This window comes from Thamnophis elegans, chromosome 7 (assembly GCF_009769535.1).
Source record: "Thamnophis elegans isolate rThaEle1 chromosome 7, rThaEle1.pri, whole genome shotgun sequence".
Taxonomy (NCBI): domain Eukaryota; kingdom Metazoa; phylum Chordata; class Lepidosauria; order Squamata; family Colubridae; genus Thamnophis; species Thamnophis elegans.
The window spans coordinates 34,882,029-34,903,308 of record NC_045547.1 but is presented as its reverse complement, the minus strand read 5'-3'; the positions used below and the strand labels follow the sequence as shown (position 1 = coordinate 34,903,308).

The 21,280-nt window shown below is 39.5% G+C and overlaps 1 protein-coding gene across 2 annotated transcripts in view; it reads left to right on the top strand.

The window, feature by feature from the left end:
* Positions 1-7,450, top strand: part of FAM234B (family with sequence similarity 234 member B) — a 28,021-nt gene extending 20,571 nt beyond the window's left edge. For both annotated transcript variants that reach the window (XM_032221286.1, XM_032221285.1), the window contains exons 11-13: positions 2,539-2,641; positions 3,552-3,775; positions 5,595-7,450. In XM_032221286.1, coding sequence (XP_032077177.1) covers positions 2,539-2,641; positions 3,552-3,775; positions 5,595-5,600 — 333 coding nt within the window. In that variant the 3' untranslated portion in view covers positions 5,601-7,450. The remainder of the gene's footprint in view (positions 1-2,538; positions 2,642-3,551; positions 3,776-5,594) is intronic.
* The last annotated feature ends 13,830 nt before the right edge of the window (positions 7,451-21,280 follow it).

Genomic DNA, 21,280 nt, shown 5'->3' with positions numbered 1-21,280 from the left:
GTCAGAAGGTTGCAAAAGGGGATCTGCAGGACACTGCAACCGTCATAAATATGAGTCACTTGCCGAGTATCTGAATTTTGATCACATGACCCTAGGGATTCCACAATGGTCTTAAGTGTGAAAAGTGGTCATAAGTCACTTTTTTCAGTGCCAGTCTGAACAGTTACTAAACAAAATGTTGTAAGTCAAGGACTATCTGTATTCCTATGTTATTGTGGTGTTTCTATTCTGACATGATGACATGATAGCAGTCTTCCAATATCTCAGGGGTTGCCACAAAGAAGAGGGAGTCAAACTATACTCCAAGGCACCTGAGCGTAGAACAAGAAGCAATGGGTGGAAACTAATCAAAGAGAGAAGCAACTTAGAACTGAGGAGAAATTTCCTTACAGTTAGAACAATTAATCAGTGGAACAACTTCCTCCAGAAATTGTAATGCTCCAACACTGGAAGCTTTTAAGAAGAGATTAGTTAACCATTTGTCTGAAATAGAGTTTCATGCCTTTTTTTTTTTGAGCAGATTTTCCCCCCCTTCTACAACACCTTACAATGATTACATCAACATTGTTATGTCATCATACCTGTACATGTATATAATATTTCGCTTCTATATTTACATAACTTTATACACAGTTCTATATATATATTTATATATTGTTTTTTGGCTTAATTAATTTTATTCTTGTTTGGCAGGCATTTGTACCAATTATTCCAAATTTCATAATATTCCAACTCTTCTTTATCTTTTAATTTCAGTGTTAATTTGTCCATCTCAGCACAATCCAAAGTTTTTTTTATCACTAATTCGTCTGAGGGGGTATTATTTTGTTTCCAGCATTGGGCAAATGCTATTCCAGCTATAGTTAGCAGATGTGTTAATATGTATTTAATTTTCTTTGTATATTTCCCTTTCAGTATTCCCAGTAGAAAGATTTCGGGTTTGTATTTTATCTGTTCTCCTGTAATTTTTGCACCCATTTCCAAATTTTTGTCCAATATTTTTGTGTTTCTGGACAGGTCCACCATATGTGATAAAAAGTCCCTTGTACTTTTTTACACTTCCAGAAGGTCGGCTTCATGTTTGGGTACATTAGCCAATCTTGTTGGTGATAAATGCCAATGATAAAACATTTTGTATATCTTTTCTTTAAGTGCTGCTGATCGTGTTAGTTTATAATTTGCATTCCAAATTCTTTCCCAATTCACTAGATCTATGTTGTAACCAAAGTTTTTGGCCCACGCTATCATGCAAACTTTAACTTTTTCTTCTTCTAATGTTACTTCTAATAAATATTTGTAAATTTTCGTTATGAATTTATTTTCTGGGCCAATTAACATTTTATCTATTTGTTGTAATTCTGTGTATATTCCATATTCTTTTACATCTTTTTTGTATCTCAGTTGCAGTTGGAGATACGGCCACCAATCTGTATTTATATTTTGCTCCATTAATTCTGGATTTGTTTAAATTCCCTTGGCTGTCTAAAATTTCACTATATCTAACCATTTTCGATAGATCTAGTGTATTGGGAGGTGTCATGGCTTCCATAGTGGAAAGCCATGTCGGTATTTTCATGTAATGTTTTTCTCTAATTTTATTCCAGACCTGTATCAGTGCATCTCTAATATAGTGTCTGTGAAAGTATTTTTGTTTCTTTTTACCCTCTTCCCATAAGAAAAAATGCCATCCCATTTGCAAGTCGTGGCCCTCTAATGTTAGGGTTTCATGCCTAAACAGGGGGTTGGATTAGAAGATTTCCAAGATCCTTTCTATTCTATTCTGTTCTGTTCTATTCTAACTCTACTCTATTCTCTGTTATTGTATTATTTCAAATGACTTTTCATCACCCTGTCTGTGCTTTTCCTCCACTGATAGCACATGATCATTGGAATACCAGTAGTGAGAAGAAAACATTAGAAGGTTAAAAACTAACCTTTTCTCATTTTTTTTTCATTTTAGCTTCCTTCATATCACATGACTGTTGCTATCATTATTAACTTCAGTTTATCCAATACAAACAATCATATAAAGTGCAGTCCTGATCCTTCCTTAATCTATGGATTTGGGCAAACCACTGCTCCCACCTGCCCCCTTCTCTTGGAATAAAATAAAATGAAATAAAAGCTGCCTCCCAAGAATTTTTTCAAGGAACCCTTGCAGTTATTTGTGAATCTGGTACTTTAACTTTACGAGCAATATTGAGGTTCGTGGAGGAGGCAGCAAGATGACATCATGATCATTGACATGTATACATAGGCTGATTTTAATGGGAATTTGAAGGTGGTAACAACTGGAAACATCCATGTACTGATTGCTGTTTGATCATTAGAAGCTTTTCTCATCTCTATTCCAAGTTGCTTTAGATTCTTTTTATTACACTGTGCAATCTTGTGTTTTGCAGTGTATCTGTCGTTATCTTTTATCGCTGGCCAAGCTATGGAATTGGTCTACAGGGTCTACTTTAATTCTGTTGAAATGAGTGAGATGAATTAAGCAGGGACCTTTTATGACTGCTTCTGTTGTTGCTGCTGTTTTAGGAACCCAGACCAAGGATTCACCATCTTTATCTTCTTCATCCTACTTTCCCTTCAGTCCTTTTGGACCTGAGTAATACGACAGACCCAGTAATTGCTTCATCTAGTGAGTATGCCAGCAAAAATCGGAAAAGCCAAGTTTGCTTAAATAAAGGCTGAAAGATATCCTAATTCTGTGATGGCGAATCTATGGTCCACATACCACAAGTGGCACGCAGCACCCTTTCTGTGGGCATGCGAGCTGTCGCCCCAGTTCAGCTCTGCTGCGCATACGCCTCCCGCCGGCCAGCTGGTCTCTGCTTTGCATGGGCAGAGGGTGGGGAGCATGCGGGGGGGGAGGGGAGGAGGCAGAGTGCATATGGGGCATGCACACATTGCATTTTGGGTGTTCGGGCACGCACATGTGCATTCGCGTGTGCACTTATGCGCTTTTGGCACTCGGTCCGGAAAAGGTTAGCCACACTGTCCTAGTTTGTGATGGCTAATAATGGCTCAATTCCCTTTTTTGCTGGGTTGTTTGTAGTACTTAAGCCTTTTAGTTAAATATTGATCTCTCCTTTGAATGCACAATGCAGTTCATTATTTGCATATTTCATTAAACTGGTCTAGACTGTCAAGGAACTAAAATACTGAAGGTGTGTTTTTCTTGGCATCTTATATTCTTCTAATGAAATTGGTTGCGTTTTTTGACTGTGGGTGTTAAATGTTTTGTTGCAATTACAATTTCTAAGATTTAGAAGCAGTTACAACGTGCTGAGACTTCAGATTATTTGTTTTTGCTTGTGTTGTAATTGTGCAACCCAAAACGCTATGTGATTGTGACCTTGTATCTGTGCTGCAGAGCCATTTGTATTCATAGCACTTTCAGACCGCTGATCCCCGTTCCTAGCTTTTAGCTGTAACTAGAAGCTGAACCTGAATTCATTGAAGAACAGCTAATAAATATTAGCTTTAGGAATCCAAATGTGATTTATTGTTTACTGGTGGTTGTTTTTGTTCCCCTTTTCCTCTGTTAGTTGGAATAAATGATCTTCAAAAAGATGCCTTTTATATTACGGTGACAAGGAGTCCCACTTCCGAACACCAGCCAGGGGTTCTGTCAGTTAGGAAGCTCCGCCTGAGGTGGGCCTTGATGACACAGAGCCGAGATGTACCTCTGAAAGACACAGATCCCAAAATCAATCAGGGGGAACTGAGGCGGATTCTTTCTAGGATCAAATTTATTGATTTTGCTCAGAAGGTGAGATTCCTTGGGGTTTAAACATAAGCATGTAAGAGGGTGGACTTTCTATTGAAGAGGAAGGCAAATGGCGTTTTAGTAAATTACAGAATAAAACAGTTGAGAAACCGCTAAGCTAAATGATTTCTCTGTTTTGATACGGGAGGAATTGGCCTTGGTCATGTTCTGATTCTACAGTGGCTCCCTTATCTGGAGAATGCTTAAGTGAGGCCTCAAGTAAGCAATTGCGGATTAAAGTTTAATGTTCTAATTTGCCTTCATCTAATACAGAAGTTACTGTATATACTCGAGTATAAGCCTAGTTTTTCAGCCCACTTTTTGGGCTGAAAAAAGCCGCCTCGGCTTATACTCGAGTCAGTGAAAAATTTGCCCGAAATGGAGGAGAAAAAGGGGCGGGGCCATGCCGCTGGGTGACACTCGTGAATGGCCCAGTGCCCCTGTGAGTTTCCCCTCCCTCTGTGTCAGTTTGCCGCGCAGCGCGCACCGCACCATCCCCCCTCCTCACGTTCTAATGTAATGCAGGGCTGTCTTACGATTCCCCTTCCTCCCCCTCCTGCCGCTCTGCAACGATGTCCCACCTCCTCCTTGTTATGGCAAGCAGCCACATAGCGATGTCCCACCTCCTCTGGTACAGTGATCCAATGATAGGAATCACTGTGCCGTGTGTCATAGGAGGCGGGACATCGCTCCCGCGGCTGCACGGGACATCATCATCACAGCGGGACATCAGCATCATGAGGTGTGTGAAGTATTTCATTGAATACACCGCTAGTTTACTGTTTTTCTTTGAAATAAATATTCAAAAACATTATTGGTATCTATTTTTATTTTTGAAATTTACCGGTAGCTGCTGCATTTCCCACCCTAGGCTTATACTCGAGTCAATAACTTTTCCAGTTTTTTGTGGTAAAATTAGGTGCCTCGGCTTATATTCGGGTCGGCCTATACTCGAGTATATACGGTAACTTGCATGACTCAGAAATGTGGTATAGTAGTTAAATGTAGACAATATGGATGTTTATGGTTTTATTTGCTTTCCTAAAACTTAGTAATGTGCTTTTGGGTCAAAAAATTAAAATAAGATTCAGATTGGGCTGTGAGACTTTTGGGAGAGGAAAGAATCCTGTATCTATGGATGAACTGACCAATTCCTCAAATACACAAAAAAGATCAATTTTCAGTGACATCAGAGCTATTATGTGGAAATACAATTGATACTTACTGGCCAATTGCCTTTTTCTGTACTTCTGCAGAGTAGTTCCATATATTGGAAGATTGCCAGAATCTCTGAAAAGGAAGTCTTTATTTTAAAAAAAATAGAAGAAGAAGAAAATGAATAAACTCCAGTAGATAAATTGGAAATTGCTTTCTTTGTTAAGATTGAAGTTTCAAATATAGTTAATGGTATTCTCTAGCAAGTGTAAGTTCATTTTTCTATGTTGTGATTTTTGGTGCAGGAGAACTGCATGTATCCTAGATAGGTTCAGACTCAGAGAGATTTATATAGTTCACATATTATTGTAAGCCATTATATGTTTGGTTAACACAATATGTGAATTCCAATTGCAATTTGTGTATTGTGGCTTACAGATTGGCTTGACATGAGAACCTAGTTAGTTATAAATTATTCAATAAACCCCACTTAACTAAAATCTTGGTTCTGATTATTGTCTGGCTGACATGATATAGTTGATGTTTCATCTCCCCTTCTTCCAACATGCTGTTAGTGTTAATTGTGCCTTGCCTAAATACTAATTTATTACTAATTTTATGAAGCCAGACTTAGCATATCTGATACCTTTTCTTCTCTCTACCTCAGTTCTAGCCATATATCTCAGATGTTCTGAGTGACAAATATGGAGCTCAGTGTCTACAACCAAGCTGGTTAGTCAGACTTCATGAAAACTCCGGTTAATGAAGAATGGGAACTAAGCCCAGATGTTTTAGCACTGGGGAAGCCGAACTGTTCATCCTTAAGTATCCTGACTTGAAGGAAAGCTGCTTGTTCCTTTGTTTGCTATTCCATGTCTGCATACCTCTTTCCAGGTGGATTGAATGTATGTATTTAAACACGGATATTGGAGTATGGGTATTGCCATCTTAATTTATGAAATATATTAAAAAGTTCCTATTTATATTGTAGAAGTATTTAAGCTCCTATTTATATTGTAGAGGTATTTCAATGTACTCTGCCTTTTACCACTAATCCCTTGGCTGGCACCCTTCACTCCGAGTTCCTTCAGTTTTTTTAAACCTCCTTTTGTTTTGGGATTACTCTTTTTTCCCACTTAGTTATTCCTAGCTTCCATGTCTCAATCCATAATCCACAGTGAATGATATTGTGTGTGTCCTAGTGCCATTTGACTGCATGCATTCACATTCATTCATTCAGAGTCAGATGGATTAGCTACTGAAAGTTAGTCTAGTGACCATCAAATCTCTCAAATGAATCTAGAATCAATCTATTTATAGGGGGTTTTTATATGACCAATGGATAAAACATTTGTTGTCATGCTCTTGTGTATTGACCAAATGAATTTTGATCAGGCATGCCCAAGGAAACAGCATGACAGATGCTTTTGATGTTAGTATTACACAGACTTTGGTATTGCCTCCCAAAATATAACTTGTCTATCGTTAAATAAGGTGATGACAATTCTACTATCTTCTCATAATGTATGTTCTCAGTTTTGCTTTAAAGTATTAAAAAAATACCAATTCTGAAAGAATATACAATTGAAGCTTTTTCATAAAAACACAAGAGCCCTAACGAGTAAGACAAAGCATCCGTTTATTCTAGCATCCTATACTGGCTAAGCGTATGCCTTTAGAAAAATTGCTAGCCATTTCCTGCTCCTGTTCCCCAATACACATTTGGGTGACTCCATTGCTTACATTCCTCCTTTGTGAGAAATGTTGATTTATTCCTGGATCAGGTACAGATAGGACTACTGCCTTGGCAATGTAAGAGGAATTGCTGTACTGGATTGAATTCAGGATCTGTACACAATCCCTTTCAAATGTTTTTTTCTTTATCAGCTTTTATCCTCTCGGTAATTCTGAGGCAGTGCCTCACTCTACTGCTCTATTTTTATTTGTATATGTTGGAAAGGAGTTTTGCTAAATGTTAGCACAATTTATAGCACTTGTCTTCCTCACTGCCACCTCCTGGGTTTGTTCTGGTTTTTCAGATAACTTAAATATGTAAGATAGTCTTCCCTAATTTGGTGTCCTTCAGCTATATTGGACTGCAACTCTCTTAACAGTTTAAGGTCCTACTGAGTAGCAGTAACAATCTAACGCAATCATAATATGTATGTCGTAAATGTTTTGAGTGTGTTTCTCATAGCTGCTTCATGTGGCAGTTTGATGTATCTGAAAGGCACCCAATTGGAGAAAGCGGTATCCACATTGCTTCCAGAGCTTCTTTAACAAGGAAAAATCTGTGTTGCTCATCCTGCTGGCAAATTTTGAAAACTACTTGAAATGATGACAGGCAACCTGAGTTTCTCCTTTCAGTTCAGATTTGAATTATGCCATTTGATGCTTCTGAGCTTTCTGTGATTGTTTTTCTTCTTCTCTCCCTCTATTCCCTATGCACTTTAAAGAAAAGGCTTTCCTGTATGTTGTTCTAAGCTATAAACCTTATCAGAATAAATAAATATGTACAGCATATCTCTGTGTCACCTGAGTTTTTCTGGCTTCTCTATGGCAATTGAAAGTGGGTCTTGAAAAGAACAGAATTAGAGTCTGTAGGCTGTCAGCAGTTAAAAGTGCCATGAGAAGCTACTGTGGGAATATGCACATATCAGCTGTGATGATAGACAGCCTTCTGCCTAGAACAGAACTTACAGAAGTACTCCCCCCCCCCCCGGGGTAAAATCTGATTTATGGAATATTGATAGTTTAGCCATGACACTACCCTGTTTCCTCAAAAATAAGACCTCCCCCCAAAATAAGCTCCCTGAAAATATTACAACACAACAGCAGCTATGAGGTGACCACACTCACCGCTTCCTGCACCTCAAAAATAATAAGACCTCCCCAAAAATAAGGCCAAGCACTTATTTCGGGGGTCAAAAGAAAATAAGACCGTGTCTTATTTTCGGAGAAACATGGTATGTTAATTGGCCCTTCAGTTAATCATAAAGCTATTCTTCCTAATAAGTAAAGTTCATATCCACACGGATGCACATTATTTAAATTCCAACAAAGTTTGACAAAATGCAAGCCATATGGAATGAAGACAAGGAGAAGCTAAACACATCATTCAGTAAAATAAATCCATATTGTTCAGTCACTACGCGGCATATGTAAGAAAAGCCCAGGTTGTCCGAGATAAAATGTCATTGCCAATCAGTATATATGAGTCTCGCCAACTTTCTGTTATTTCATGCTGTTAGCAAGTCCTGAGGCTGTTTTGCTGTAGAATGAAATGGAAACACATTTATAGGCCAGTATATTATCTAATCACCTGCATTTGTCATTGGATTTTATAAATACTGGTTTCCCCATCGTTAAGTAAATAACACAAGATGGCAATTTAGACTTTAAATATCCATTTCTCCCAATTCTAACTGAATAGAGCACCACATTCATATAAACAGTGAACAACTGTGGCCAGCCAGCATAGTCTAGCTATTACAAACCAAATGTTCCCATACGTCAAAGTGCTCCTTACTAGTTGGTCTAAACTTCAGCTCCTATTGTCTCTGGAGCATTGACTTGCCTCTTGTGGCTCTAGGCAGATGACAAGGCTGTCAATTGAAAAAAAAACTTGCCAGCTCTGAAATATTTGGAGTATATACAGTATGATACTTGTATGCTTACACCTGCCTGAATGAGACTCTTGGTTATTTGTTCCTTCTGGAGAGTAAGAACATGGGAAAGTGTTGCTGCCTGAGCTGTTTTGCTTTGGTGTCCAAAGGTCCTATTTTTATGAAAAGCCACAACAATGGAAACAGTCCCAAAGGCAAGCTGTTTCTTATCTTAGCTGTGAATGCTGTTATGCAATGAATGCTAAAAGCAGAATCCTTGGGACGTGGAAGGCTGAGACATTATTTCACGGCAAACTGTGAATAGATTAATTTGTTTTCCATGAATGTTAGTTAATGCTTATACCACATGGCCGGTTTAATGGCAATGCCATTGGAATGATATTAATTTATGGCATTTCTAGATAAATCTGTAATAAAGGTGGTCTGTCAGGGCACTTCCTCTCAGCCATGTTTAATGTGCTTTCCTCCCATACTTGAGGTGGGAAGAAAACAGGTCAACCTAATTTGTGCTGCTTCCCCACAATCTACCTTGACGATGATAGCTTTAGCTTTATTGATTAGCTTATAGGCCGTATCAAAGCACAAGGTTCAAACACATATTGCCAATAACATCTTATACAATTTAAAATAAGAGTAAGGTAAAATACAATAGTTAGAGGATAAGATACAATATAATTTAATACATAAATATATAAAATAGAATAAAATGACATAAAATTATATTGTGGTGTCACCCTTACAATTTTCCTCCAATCAGTCCCACACAAGCAGATCTCAACCGAACCATTTTTTTAAGTACTGTGTTGTGTTAAATGTTATTTTCAGGTTCTGGACACACATAAATTAAGTTGGGGATCCCAATGGGTCATTTGTTTGGTATATGGACCAAGGTACCTGTCTCTCACCCCCTTATACAAGCAACAATCAAATAGGATGTGAGCCAGGTCTTCTACCTCTGCCGCTCCGCAAATGCAGAGACGCTCATTGCAGAGTGTAGAATCTCCCATATCCAGTGACGTGCGGTGAGGTTTATGGCTGGTGAGGCACTGACACAAATTTTTTTAGACTTATGGACTTCAACTCCCAGAATTCCACAGCCAGGCATGCTCAGTTCCGATTTAAAGTGACAGTATTTGTTTTTCTCCTTTGCAAAATAAGTTTCCTTCTTTCTTTTTCTTCTCCCTTCCCTCCTTCCTCCCTCGCTCCCCCTCTCAAACACACACACACACACACACACACAGTTGGATTGGAGGGAGTCAGGGAGACCACAGGAGGAGGCAGGAAGCCAGTCAAAGAGCCATCCTGGAGCACGCACACTTTCCCCCAGCCCAGAAGGATCCAGCCCAGCTTCACTGATTACAGACAACGTGGCTCTGCCTGCAATCAAACTACACTTAGGGAGGGAGAGCACTTCCCTCCAGCCTTTGCCCAAAGCCCTGCACCAGGAGGATGAAGTTTGAATTCCTCCCCCTCCCTCTGACCCACATGTACCTTTTCCGGCTGTTTCGGAGAGGATTTCAATTCTGCTCTTGCCTGCCATCATGAAAAGAAAAAAAAAATGTAAAAGGAAAAAGGCAAGAGCTGAGGTCAGGCTGAGCTAGTTGCTGCCAGAGTCACCGTGGATGACTATGCTTAACTGTTTAAAAAAGCCTCTAAAAAAGCACCCTCTACAGGAGAAGGCAGGAGAACGATGTGCCTCATCTATGTAAGGAATTTTTTGGCTTTTAACCCTTGCTTATCTCTGCTCGAGTGATCATAAAACGCCTAAAGTCAGACTAGATGAGGCACGTTGTTCTCCTGCTTCCTCCTGTAGAGGGCGCTTTTTAAAAGGCTTTTAAAAACAGTTAAGCACTAAGCAGAGTAATCCACTGTGACTCTGGCAGCAACTAGCTCAGCCTGACCTCAGCTCTTGCCTTTTTCCTTTTACATTTTTTTTTCTTTTCATGATGACAGTGGTGAGGCTCTGCCTCCCCTGCCTCCCATGACTGCACGTCACTGCCCATATCTGACCATTGGGTCAAGCTGTTCGAATCTTGCTCACATAAATCTCTCTAGGATGTTTTGGCAGTTGTAACGTCAAATAGCTGCCTACTTGAAAAGTACATTTGTATTTGCTCAGCAATTTCAGGCTACCCACCTTACTAAGGATAGCTACTATATCATTGTGAGCTTCTGTATCCTTAATTCGTTGGGCAGCTGTTTTTTTTTTTTTAGTTGTTCTCCTGTTACGCAAGAGACTGTTGCTGCCATCACACAAAGGACATGGAGTGGTTTCAAGAGCAGTAAATACAGGTAGTCCTCGACTTACAACAATTCATTTAGTGACCGTTTGAAGTTACAATGATACTAAAAAAAAAGCTACTTGTGACTCTTTTTCACAGTTATAACGGTTGCAGCAGCTCTCTGGTCACATGATCAAAATTTGGACACTTGACAATTGGCACATATTTATGATGATCACAGTTTCCTGGGGTCATGTGATCCCTTGTGACCTTCTGGCAAGCAAAATCAGTGGGGCAGTCTGATTCACTCAACAACCATGTTACTAACTTAACTACAGCGATTCATTTAGCAACTGTGGCAAGAACGGTCCTAAAATGGGGCAACATTTACCACAAATATCTCACTTAGCAACAGAAATTTTGGGCTCAGTTGTGGTTGCAAGTCGAGGACTACCTGTAATAGATTCCCTGCTAGTTTTTTTCTTCTCCCCATTCAGTTTCAGCCACTGGTGGGAAAATCATGCAATACCCATCCCCATGAAGGTGTGGTGAGGCAAGGTTGGTTTGCCATTTTATTATTCACTGGATATTCATAAAGGAGCTGGAAAATGCTCTGAGTGGGATCTGGGAGGAGTTGGTCTAGCGTGGGAATCCCCTGTTTGAGGCGCCCAGAAGTAAATGAAGAACGACGATTAAATGAAGTAAAACTAAATAGTTACCGTGATAAGAAAGCTACCCACCCAGAGTGATTTTACAAGAAAGGCGAACAAGGAAAACTCTAAGAGTAAATAGAGTCCCTTCTTGGCTATGCAGTTTGCTGTAACTTCTCTCTTCCAAGACTGGATTGGAAGAGCAGTTCCATGAGTTAAGACGCTCCCACCAATAAAATAAAATAAAAATTGGGGGAGTGGGGGCAGAACTCTCCTGCTAGAATGGGGAGTTTGCCTTTCTCTAGGGATTAGTAATCATATGCTGATTTTTTAAAAGTTCAAGTGTGTTGGAAATATTGATTTCTCCTCATGGAAAAGATCAATATTCCCCCTGCAGATTCAAGCTACTGTTCTGCACTTCTGGGGCAGAGTAGGCTACTTTAAAAAAAATTGTAGGGACCGGAGCTGTCTTCCTTCCCTCCCATTTGAACCTTTTCCTCAGTGTCAGCATGGCGGAGTTGCCAATAAAACAGCAACCTTGAAACAGATTTGGGAGGAGACGTGTGGTCTGGGAGCTCGGCAGCCACCAGCAAATAAAGAAAAGCAGTCAAATAAAATAATGCATTTTTTTTCCTTCAAAGGGAGTGGATTGTCCAGAAGAAAGAGAAGTACAGGTGTATAGGCACAGCAAATCAAAGTGCAATGTGGAAAAGTGGAAATACATGCCAATCATTAACAGAGAAGAATAAAGCAGAACAACTCCCAAATAGAGAGGAATTAAGGCGGAAGGCAGAAGAGGGTTTGTAAAAAGAAAATACAGCTAGTAATACTACTGAGTATAGTAATAGTAAAAGTAAAAAGGAAATGTTGTAATAATAGTTATCTTATAGATCAGGGGTTCCCAACCCCTGATCCGTGGACCTGCCCAGGGCAGCAGGATGCCAGTAACTGGACTGCACAAACAAGCGAAGCCCCATCCACAGGATGCAGACAGCATGTGAAATCACACCCCCTTTAGTCCACGGAAAAACATCTCTCCATGGAACTGGTCCCTGGTGCCCAAAAGGTTGGGGGGCGCTGCTATAGATTATGGCAGTGATGGGGAACTGAGTGCCGAAAAGGTTGTGCAAAAACGTCGCTCACGCATGTGCTCATCAAACCCACACTCCAGAAAAGCCAAACTTCTGGAATCTAGCGTGCATGTGCACCCAATGATCAGCTGGCTAGTGCGCATGCAGCATTGCTGCACATGCCAAGGGATCGTGCTCTGGAAAAGCCAAACTTGCGGGTTCTGGTGCATATGTGCACACTGGTTTTCAGCACTGCCGCGCACGTGAAGGACAGCTGATCATTGCACGGACATGCTCGCCAGAAACCCAGAAGACAAACCGGCAAGGTTATGCATGCCGGGCGACATGGCTTCACATGCCACTTTTGGCATGCATGACATAGGTTTGCTATCACGGGATTATAGTATAAAGGAAATATTGTAGTAATTGATTAGCAGTATAATAGAGTATCGTAATCATGATAGTGATGGTAATTAGCATAGTAATGTAGAAATAACAGCTTTAAAAATAATTCATGTAAAACCAAATGGTACATTTTGGGATAATTGGAAGAAACAATTCAAGATGATCTATGGTTAGATGTTTCGTGTGTCCTTCTATCTTTGCTAAATAAGGCATTAATAAAAGCATGCAGGCCTGGAAAACTTGCAACTGACCAAAACTAAATCAGCTACATCAATCATGCTTGACAGCCTGGCATTTATCTGATTTTGGCAGATTCAGCAAGCAACTTAACTAGTGTGGCACGGCACTAGTAGCCTGTCACATGTAAAATAAAAGGTATGGCTGTACCAGGCATCACAGTCCATTTCTAGGAACTGGTAAGGATTCTCATATATCCCTAGGCAACAGTGGATGATGGGCAGTTGCAAGGAAACAAAGGAAATGTTTTGTGTTGTTTTAATTTTTTGTTTGTATCCCCCTTCCCTGGTTGAATTGTGAGCCGCCCTGAGTCCCCTTTCGGGGGAAAAGGGCGACATATAAATAAAATCAACATTCAAAATCAACATGTGGCTGTAATCTACAATTATAGCACAGTTATATACTGCTTCATAGTGCTTTACAGCCCTCTTTAAGTAGTTTACAGAATCAGAAGATTTCCCCCAACAATCTGGGTCCTCGTTTTACCAACCTAAGGCTAAGTCAATCTTGAGCCAGTGAGAATCGAACTGCTGGCAATCAGCAGAATTAAGACTGCAATACAGTGCTCTAACACCTTGCACCACCATGAAAATGCAACAAGGGGACTAAATGTGGCTATTGGTTATTCTCTCTAGGGCCTGGAAAGCCTCCATGGCCTACTTCTGTTTCTCTGACACCAAATGGATCAAGCTGAAGAGTGGGAAACACATTGTAGATTCCCACTCACGCTGGCAGCAGTCTGGACCAGCAATCATTTGAAAAACTGATCTCCCTGGATCCTACTAAAAACTGGTGATGTGCTGCAGAATTTTTTTTAAAAAGGGTGAGGTGGAGAACAAAGCATCCCCTACTAGTGACACTGCACATATTGTGGAAAAAAAGAGAACAATTTTATCTTTCTGGCAAGCATTTTAAAGACTACCAATGATAATGGAGAAGTAATTATTGCAGCATAAGCATGTGGGGATCATGCATACATATGTATAGCCTGTGACTTCTGACTACTAGATATAGTTCTCAGGGCTGGAAATGTGACTCATCCTTCTCCTAAGTAACGAGGATGATGGATGGACACATCCTTGTTACTTGTCTGATGTTTCTGAGCAACAATTCTTGATATCATTTATCATTGGAGATACTGGCTGTCATTACTAGAAACTGTAATTCAGCAAATTTCTAGGAATTGATAAGATTCCCTGACATTACTAAGAATTGACAAATTATTGATATAAAATTCAAAACTGGAAAAAAACCCAAATAATATCTTCAGCAATACAAAGGACTGTAAAGAACAACATCTCAGAGTATATTTTTCAAAAGGCTGAAATATAATTAGGGGGTTAAAAAAAAAGCCTGGATTAGTTCAGGCAACAGTGTCTTAAATATATATGGAAGGGAATGATGAGCATCAGACCTGCCATGTCCTTGAGATACCTGGACATTTGGAAAAAAACATCTAGATCCTAGGTATTGTACTAAGAATAAATCACTGTTGTATATAATCTGCAGCAAGACTCAGGATTGTGGAACTACAAGTGATCTGGCTAAACATTTTTGTAGCTGTTAATACTATTGATCATAGTATGTTACTGGACCACCTCCAAGGAGTGGGAATAGAAAGCACTGGTTTGCAGTGGATGTTCGCCTTCCTGAAATAAAGGTTCTGGTGAGTAATAGTGGGAGGGGAAAAGTCACGCTTCCAGGAGTTTCCAATAGAGAGTGCAACAATATTCAACATTGCCATTGACTATTCTGGACTGGAGCCCCCTGCTCACATTCATCATGCCTTAGTTATCTGATGGTCTCACTTATCTGATCATTCCCCAGGCAGCATCTATTTTCCCATCTCCCAAGGTCTTTCCCACATAGCATTATACATACATACATGTGTGTGTGTGTGTGTGTGTGTGTATGTATGTATGTATGTATGTATATGCAACGCCAAGACAATCTCAATCTTACATGGGAAATACACACATCTAAACTAGGTTAGTACAGGATACTTGCAATTGTTAAAAGTGAGAACAGAAGATACCAATAATACCATAGTAAAAATGTAATCCAACACACCACCAGAAGATCTCCAATAGAAAAAGACCAAAATTAGTAATGACTATTCTCCATTTAATCTAGCCTCAGTATGAATGAATTTCATTGTCACGATGATGACCTATTCAGCCTGTGAGTAAGATAGCTTTAAATCATCCTCATCTGTACCATTGTTAAAAGTAGTGTTTTCTTCTTAAGGTAATAGCAACTATGGACAGTTCTATGATATGTCAAATGGGACACCCTATATCATTCATGCTATTGATGATAACAGTCAGGAGACTGTAAGAGCAGAATTATTCCAGGGCCTGTAGGTGGGTTGCAATGATGCATACAGGACTTCCAATCACTGAGAAAAAGTTGAAGTGCCTGATTATGTTGTCAAAAAAGGCAAGATGGTGGCCATGATGGAGTGGTCAAAGCTCTACTCATTTTAAGGTGTGTCACACACACAATACATAAAAACAAACAGCTTTAATGTAATTATCCTGGCTGTCATTTTAACTTTTTTTTTTCCAATTCTGTGCGGATATTCCTGGGCATTATTTTTGAAAGAAGCCCATTTTTCTGCTTTCAGGAGAGTGCAATTTTTCTACAAGCCTCTGAACAAGTGACCAGGAGGCTAGCAAAGATGCCAGCCTTTCAAAATGCCAAACCTCCACAACTCCCTAAGTGCTTGGCTATTTTAGTTAATTAAAACCAAGGAGAGAAATGGGGAAGGGAGAAGGGGACGATTTATTAGGGTTCCACTCCTCTCTGTAAATCAGCACTAATTATATCAACCAAGGGAGATCAGTCAAGTCAATCTGCCAGAATTTTGCATTCATCAGAGGGACTGAAAAGACTATTTGTTCCAATTCTTTTAGCTGTCAGCCTGTGTGTCCTTTTTAGCAAACATCTTAAACAGATTTGTTTGCAGTAAGATTTAAAAGGTGCCTAATAGACAAACAGTAAAGTTGTACAAAGAAATCAGATTTCACATGTGTTATTGTATGGCAGATGTTTCCTATCAGTTGGTAATGTTGAGAAGCATGGATGGGTAGCAAAGCCAGAAGAGATCAACCAAGGGCTTTGTTTAACACACCCTGCAGACACTCCATCATCCCAGCATCATATGGCTGCCGGCCAGAACAGAGGCTCTAGAGGCAGATTAGGAATTGGCAATGGGGACCACAGATTTCATGCTGGGTATTTTTTCTGCCAACTCAAAGGGTAGTAGATAGTATTTCAACTCAGCAGTGAGAAAAGGTCTACTTTGTTTATATGTCTCTCTCCCTCCCTCCCTCCCTCCCTCCCCACCTCTTTCTCAGAGATGAATGCTCAATGAATCTATGGCATTTCTCATCTGCAACAGAAGAAACCGTAATGATCAAATGTCCTCAAAAGGAAGGAAATGTCAGTTCTCATGACCCTGGCCAATGTAGAGGTATGTTACATTTTATAGTTTTTAACATTTGCTTTTTCAAACATATTTTTATTAGAATTGTTCAGCAAAATAAAAAAATATAAGAAAAAAGAATGTGGAAAAAAGAACTTAAAAAATGAAGAACACACAGAATTATGACTTCCTATCCGTTCTTCCTATCAAGTAATTGCCATCTTATTATTCCCCCTTCCCCCCCTGACCCTTTTAAATCCTCAGTCTACAAATCATAAGTTTATAGCTTTTCTTCTTTCAACACAAAATCCATTTAGGGTTTTCAGTTTTTTTAAAAAAAACATCCTTATTTTTTCACTGAGCAACTATTTGCTTTTTCCACAAGCTCTGCCAATTTTATAACCCTATCTTTTACTGTAGGTATAAACATTTTTAGAATGATCTACATTTTTCCATTTGTAAGTAAACACTTAACCTTACTTACTTAAACACTTACTTACAAATGTATTTATTTTGAGCAAACATGTATATTCTCCCATTCCCAAACTTAAAAAAATAATTTCTGTTCATGTCATTTTCTCCATAGGTTATTATAGCAGATATGCTAGAAAAGATAGAATGGTTTGAGTAGATAAATCCTAACATCCTGGCACCTTATGTTTCCTGTTAAAGGGGATCAGGATATATTGCTAATATTGTGGCTGCATTCTCTGAGAACCTGGCAGTTCAAGAGCTGCTCTTGGCAACCTCTCAGCTGGAGATAGATAGGAAAAGGCCCTGAAAAGAGGCATTCCAGGAGAATATAATTTTCATATCAAAAGCCACCCTTTCCCCTGAGTGGCCCAATTTAGTCATATAAACAGTAGCCTAGAACTGTTTCTGCCAATGGTCTCCTCCCACCATTACCAATTGTTTTCAGAGGTAGAGGAATTAAAGTTGAATGATTCCCACAGGTCAATTTCCTGCACTTTAAACTGAAAAGAAGGTGAAACAATAGGATTTGGGATATGGTGATAGTACTGTAAACCCAACCTAGACTTATTTGGCTAATCTTTCCTCACAATCTCTTTTGGCAAGAGAATGGGAGAGTGAGTGAGGGAAAAAAAACCCATTACACTTCCAGTTTAGAAAATCTTTCTCTAAGGTAGGCCTAACATTTCTTTCTATATTTTATTTAAGGGGAAAAAGTGCTATTTTTTTCGTTGAATATTTTTGCTTCATGACACCCTAGTACAGAATTTTCTTAGAATATCATTCTAGAATTTTAAAGCATCTAGGAACTAAAGCTTTGCTATATTATCTAATTGGGTTTGTAGGGAACAGGTTTATACAGTTCTACCTGTTTATGCTTCACCCATTTTTTAAGTCTTCATGGTATTTGCTTTTCTCAATTTTCTTTTGGCAAAAAAGCCCAGTTCTTTTCAGATGACTACACCTTGCCTCACTCAATTCTTTTTAGTTTCATGTTGCTTTGCAGTTTATGCAATTTATCCTTTCCAAGGGGGTCCCTTGACATATGAATATATAGATCCAAAGTACAATCTCTTTTCATGTACAACAATGCAAAGAATGGATATGCTGTGATAATTTTTTTAATGTGAGAAATAGGGCAGAAAATTGCAAAATAAAAGGTTAACATCCCAAGGCTAATTTTTTTACAGAATTATTTTTAAGCACAATGATATCTTATGAACTTTAAAACTTCGTATCTGCTAGTCAAATGGGGATATTTCTGTTCTCATGATCTTAAATAGATAAATATTTGAACTGGGAAGATGTTAACGAAAGGGATACTAAAAGAATATTTACAGTACTACAAGTATCCGTAGCACAATGTTAATAGCAGAATCTAGGTTTGCATTGCTTTTAGAAAGTCTGCTTAGAATTAGATGACTGTTACTACAGCTAATTCTTTGGTTCTCAAGCTTTACATTTTGAACAATTACAAAACTTCCCAACTTTCTAAATGTTTTGGCACTACAGCTCCCATAATTAGAGTACTTTCTCATTCTAATGTAATTTTAATGAGCATCAGGTAGCGGGGAGGCTGTCCTGGGCTTTCAATTAGAAACTGGCATTGCAAATCATGAAGGACCTTCCCTCCCTCAATCATTTCATTTACTGTATGGGCTGGGAGGAGGTGGCCAACCATAGAATCTGATCTAGAAATCATGTAGGGATGATTGTACTGTATGGGATCTGATAACTCTACAATGTAATGGCTTGAATAAATATTTCTCATTCCCTAGACAGCCAAGGCACAAGTCATGGAATAAAGCAGTTCTCCACCAGTGTCTCTCAAAGATGCCACAACTCTTCACAGCTTCATATGCAGCTTTCCACACAAATGTACTGTAGATAAAATTTCTCAAGAGGGATTCTTCAGTTGCTTTGAAAAAGGGATGAAACAGGTTAGTTCAGAATACTACTCTGTTGGCTCCAAGTCCTTCGGTTTCTCTACTGCTCTCTTTGGTTTAATATATCTTAAATATGCCTTAGAGGAAGTTCTCTGTCCCTCCAATCCTTTTATTTATTGACATCTAGAAGAAAGAACACCTACAGCATACTAAACAGGCCCAATCACCAAACCAGCAAATAGACTGTAAATGATGGATTTTCCCCTTTTCTTTTTGGCCTGAGTACAAAATAATTTCACTTGGACTGTAATCTTTTTGGCTCTTTAATTCTGCTTAGGTGATTACCTTGAGTTGTGCATTTCTAGCTTGAAATTACCTTTTTAAATGGAAAATACATTTTCATAGGTCTGTAAATGTGAGAGCCATCATCCACTTTAGAGATTTTGAATTTGGGAATAACTCAGTAGGAACTAAACACCCCAAAATTCAAAGTGAAGAATCAAGAGGGACAGTTAAATCATATTTCTCTGCTTGATTCAAACACATTTCTGAAATGACAGCTTTATAAGGACTTATTAAATTAATTATTAGATTATTTCCTTTATCAAAGGGGAAGTAATCAACAGTCATTTCCCCTAATTTGGGATGGGCAGGATGTTGGATTTAGCCCCCAATCCAATGGTGGGATTAATTTACTTTCCCTACTGGTTCCCAAATGTGAGCGCACCTGCCAGATGGGCACCGCCTTCTGCAAAAGCGCAGTGCTCGTGCATTATGTCGGGACTGGTGGGCGGAGTTTCCCACCACCACCGCCACTACTGGTTTTCCTGAAACAGAGAGAACTGGCTGAATAACACCTCTGCACCAATCAGTTTCCTAACAAGTAGTAGGTATTAAACAGGGACAGGTACTGAAGTAGGAGGAACTTTCCCCGTGCCCCTCCTCCACATCTGTTAAAAATAGCTTGGCTGATGAGTAAACAGAACAAGGAGGGCTCTGGAGGCAGAAAGGAGTGAATGAAAAGTTCCATTCCTGTGTGGTGTTGCAAAGGTCTGGCAGAAAGCCACCATAGGTAGCCGTCGACTTGCGCCCATTTTTTTTAGTGACAATTTGAAGTTACAAGTTACAATGACACTGAAAAAAATGACTTATGAACAGTTTTCACACAATCATTGCAGCACCACGGTCATGTGATCAAAATGCAAAGATTTAGCACTGGCATGTATTTATGACAGTTGCAGTGTCCTGGAGTTTATGTGATCACTTTTTGTGACTGACAGGCAAAATCAATGGGGAAGCCAGGTTCAATTAACAACTGTGCTACTAACTTAACTGCAGGGATTCACATGACAATTGTGGCAATAAAATGGGACAACACTCACTTAAAAACTGTCTTGCTGACAGTTGGGCTCAATTGTGGTCGTAAGTTGAGAACTACATGTAAAGTATTCTGTATTCTGTTCTTATCTTGTAGCCAATGCCATCTAGAAGTAGTTCAGAGGTGGACTGCTAATTTTTTTATTACTGGTTCGGGTGTACTCCCGCATGTGCACGTTGCCATGGGTGATGCTTCAGCGCATGTGCAAAAGCATCTGGCTGGGTGGGCGGAGCCTCCCACTTCTACCGGTTCGTCCGATCTGGGCCGAACTGGCAGCAATCCACCTCTGAAGTAGTTGTTGGATGATCATGTAGTGCAGGGGTCCCCCCCCCCATTTGTGGCTGTGGAAGTGGTAGAAGAACACATGTGTGCATACACAGCTGCATTTGTGAACGCAGTGCACGAAACTATCCCCTCTTCCCTGTCTGCCACCATCACTGCATCCACTGATCCACCGAGCCAGGAAGGTCGGGAACTACTGATGTAGTGGAATTCCTGATTTAGGTGATTGTGATTGGTGCAGGTGTTAATATAACTGTGTTCACATTGTGTAACAAAAGCCACAATGGAATGGAAACATGGAGCCTGTCCCCACATCAAGCTGTAAGTAACCACATTGTTTTTCATTTTTCAAACTGCAGTCGGAATGGGGCTGGTGTCTGTTCAGAGTGATAGATACAGTGCTCTTGTATGAATCCTCAGAGGTATTAAAAAAAGAAGAAAAAAAAAGAACCCTCCTCCCCTTCCCCTCCCCCAGCCACTTAAAACCTCTTGCTGGCATAAAAAAATCCTGAACAAGTGCTGGGAGAAGCACACTAGAACACATCCAGATTGTAACAGAAGAAAAGGAAAGCATTACTTTAAAAAAAGTTACCGGTGAATGTGCTGTGTTTAATGTGGAACATAAGGGCCCAATGAGGGTATCTATGGCTTATTGAAAGCCACCCGATGAATGCAGCAATGAAGGAGATTGTAACAAGT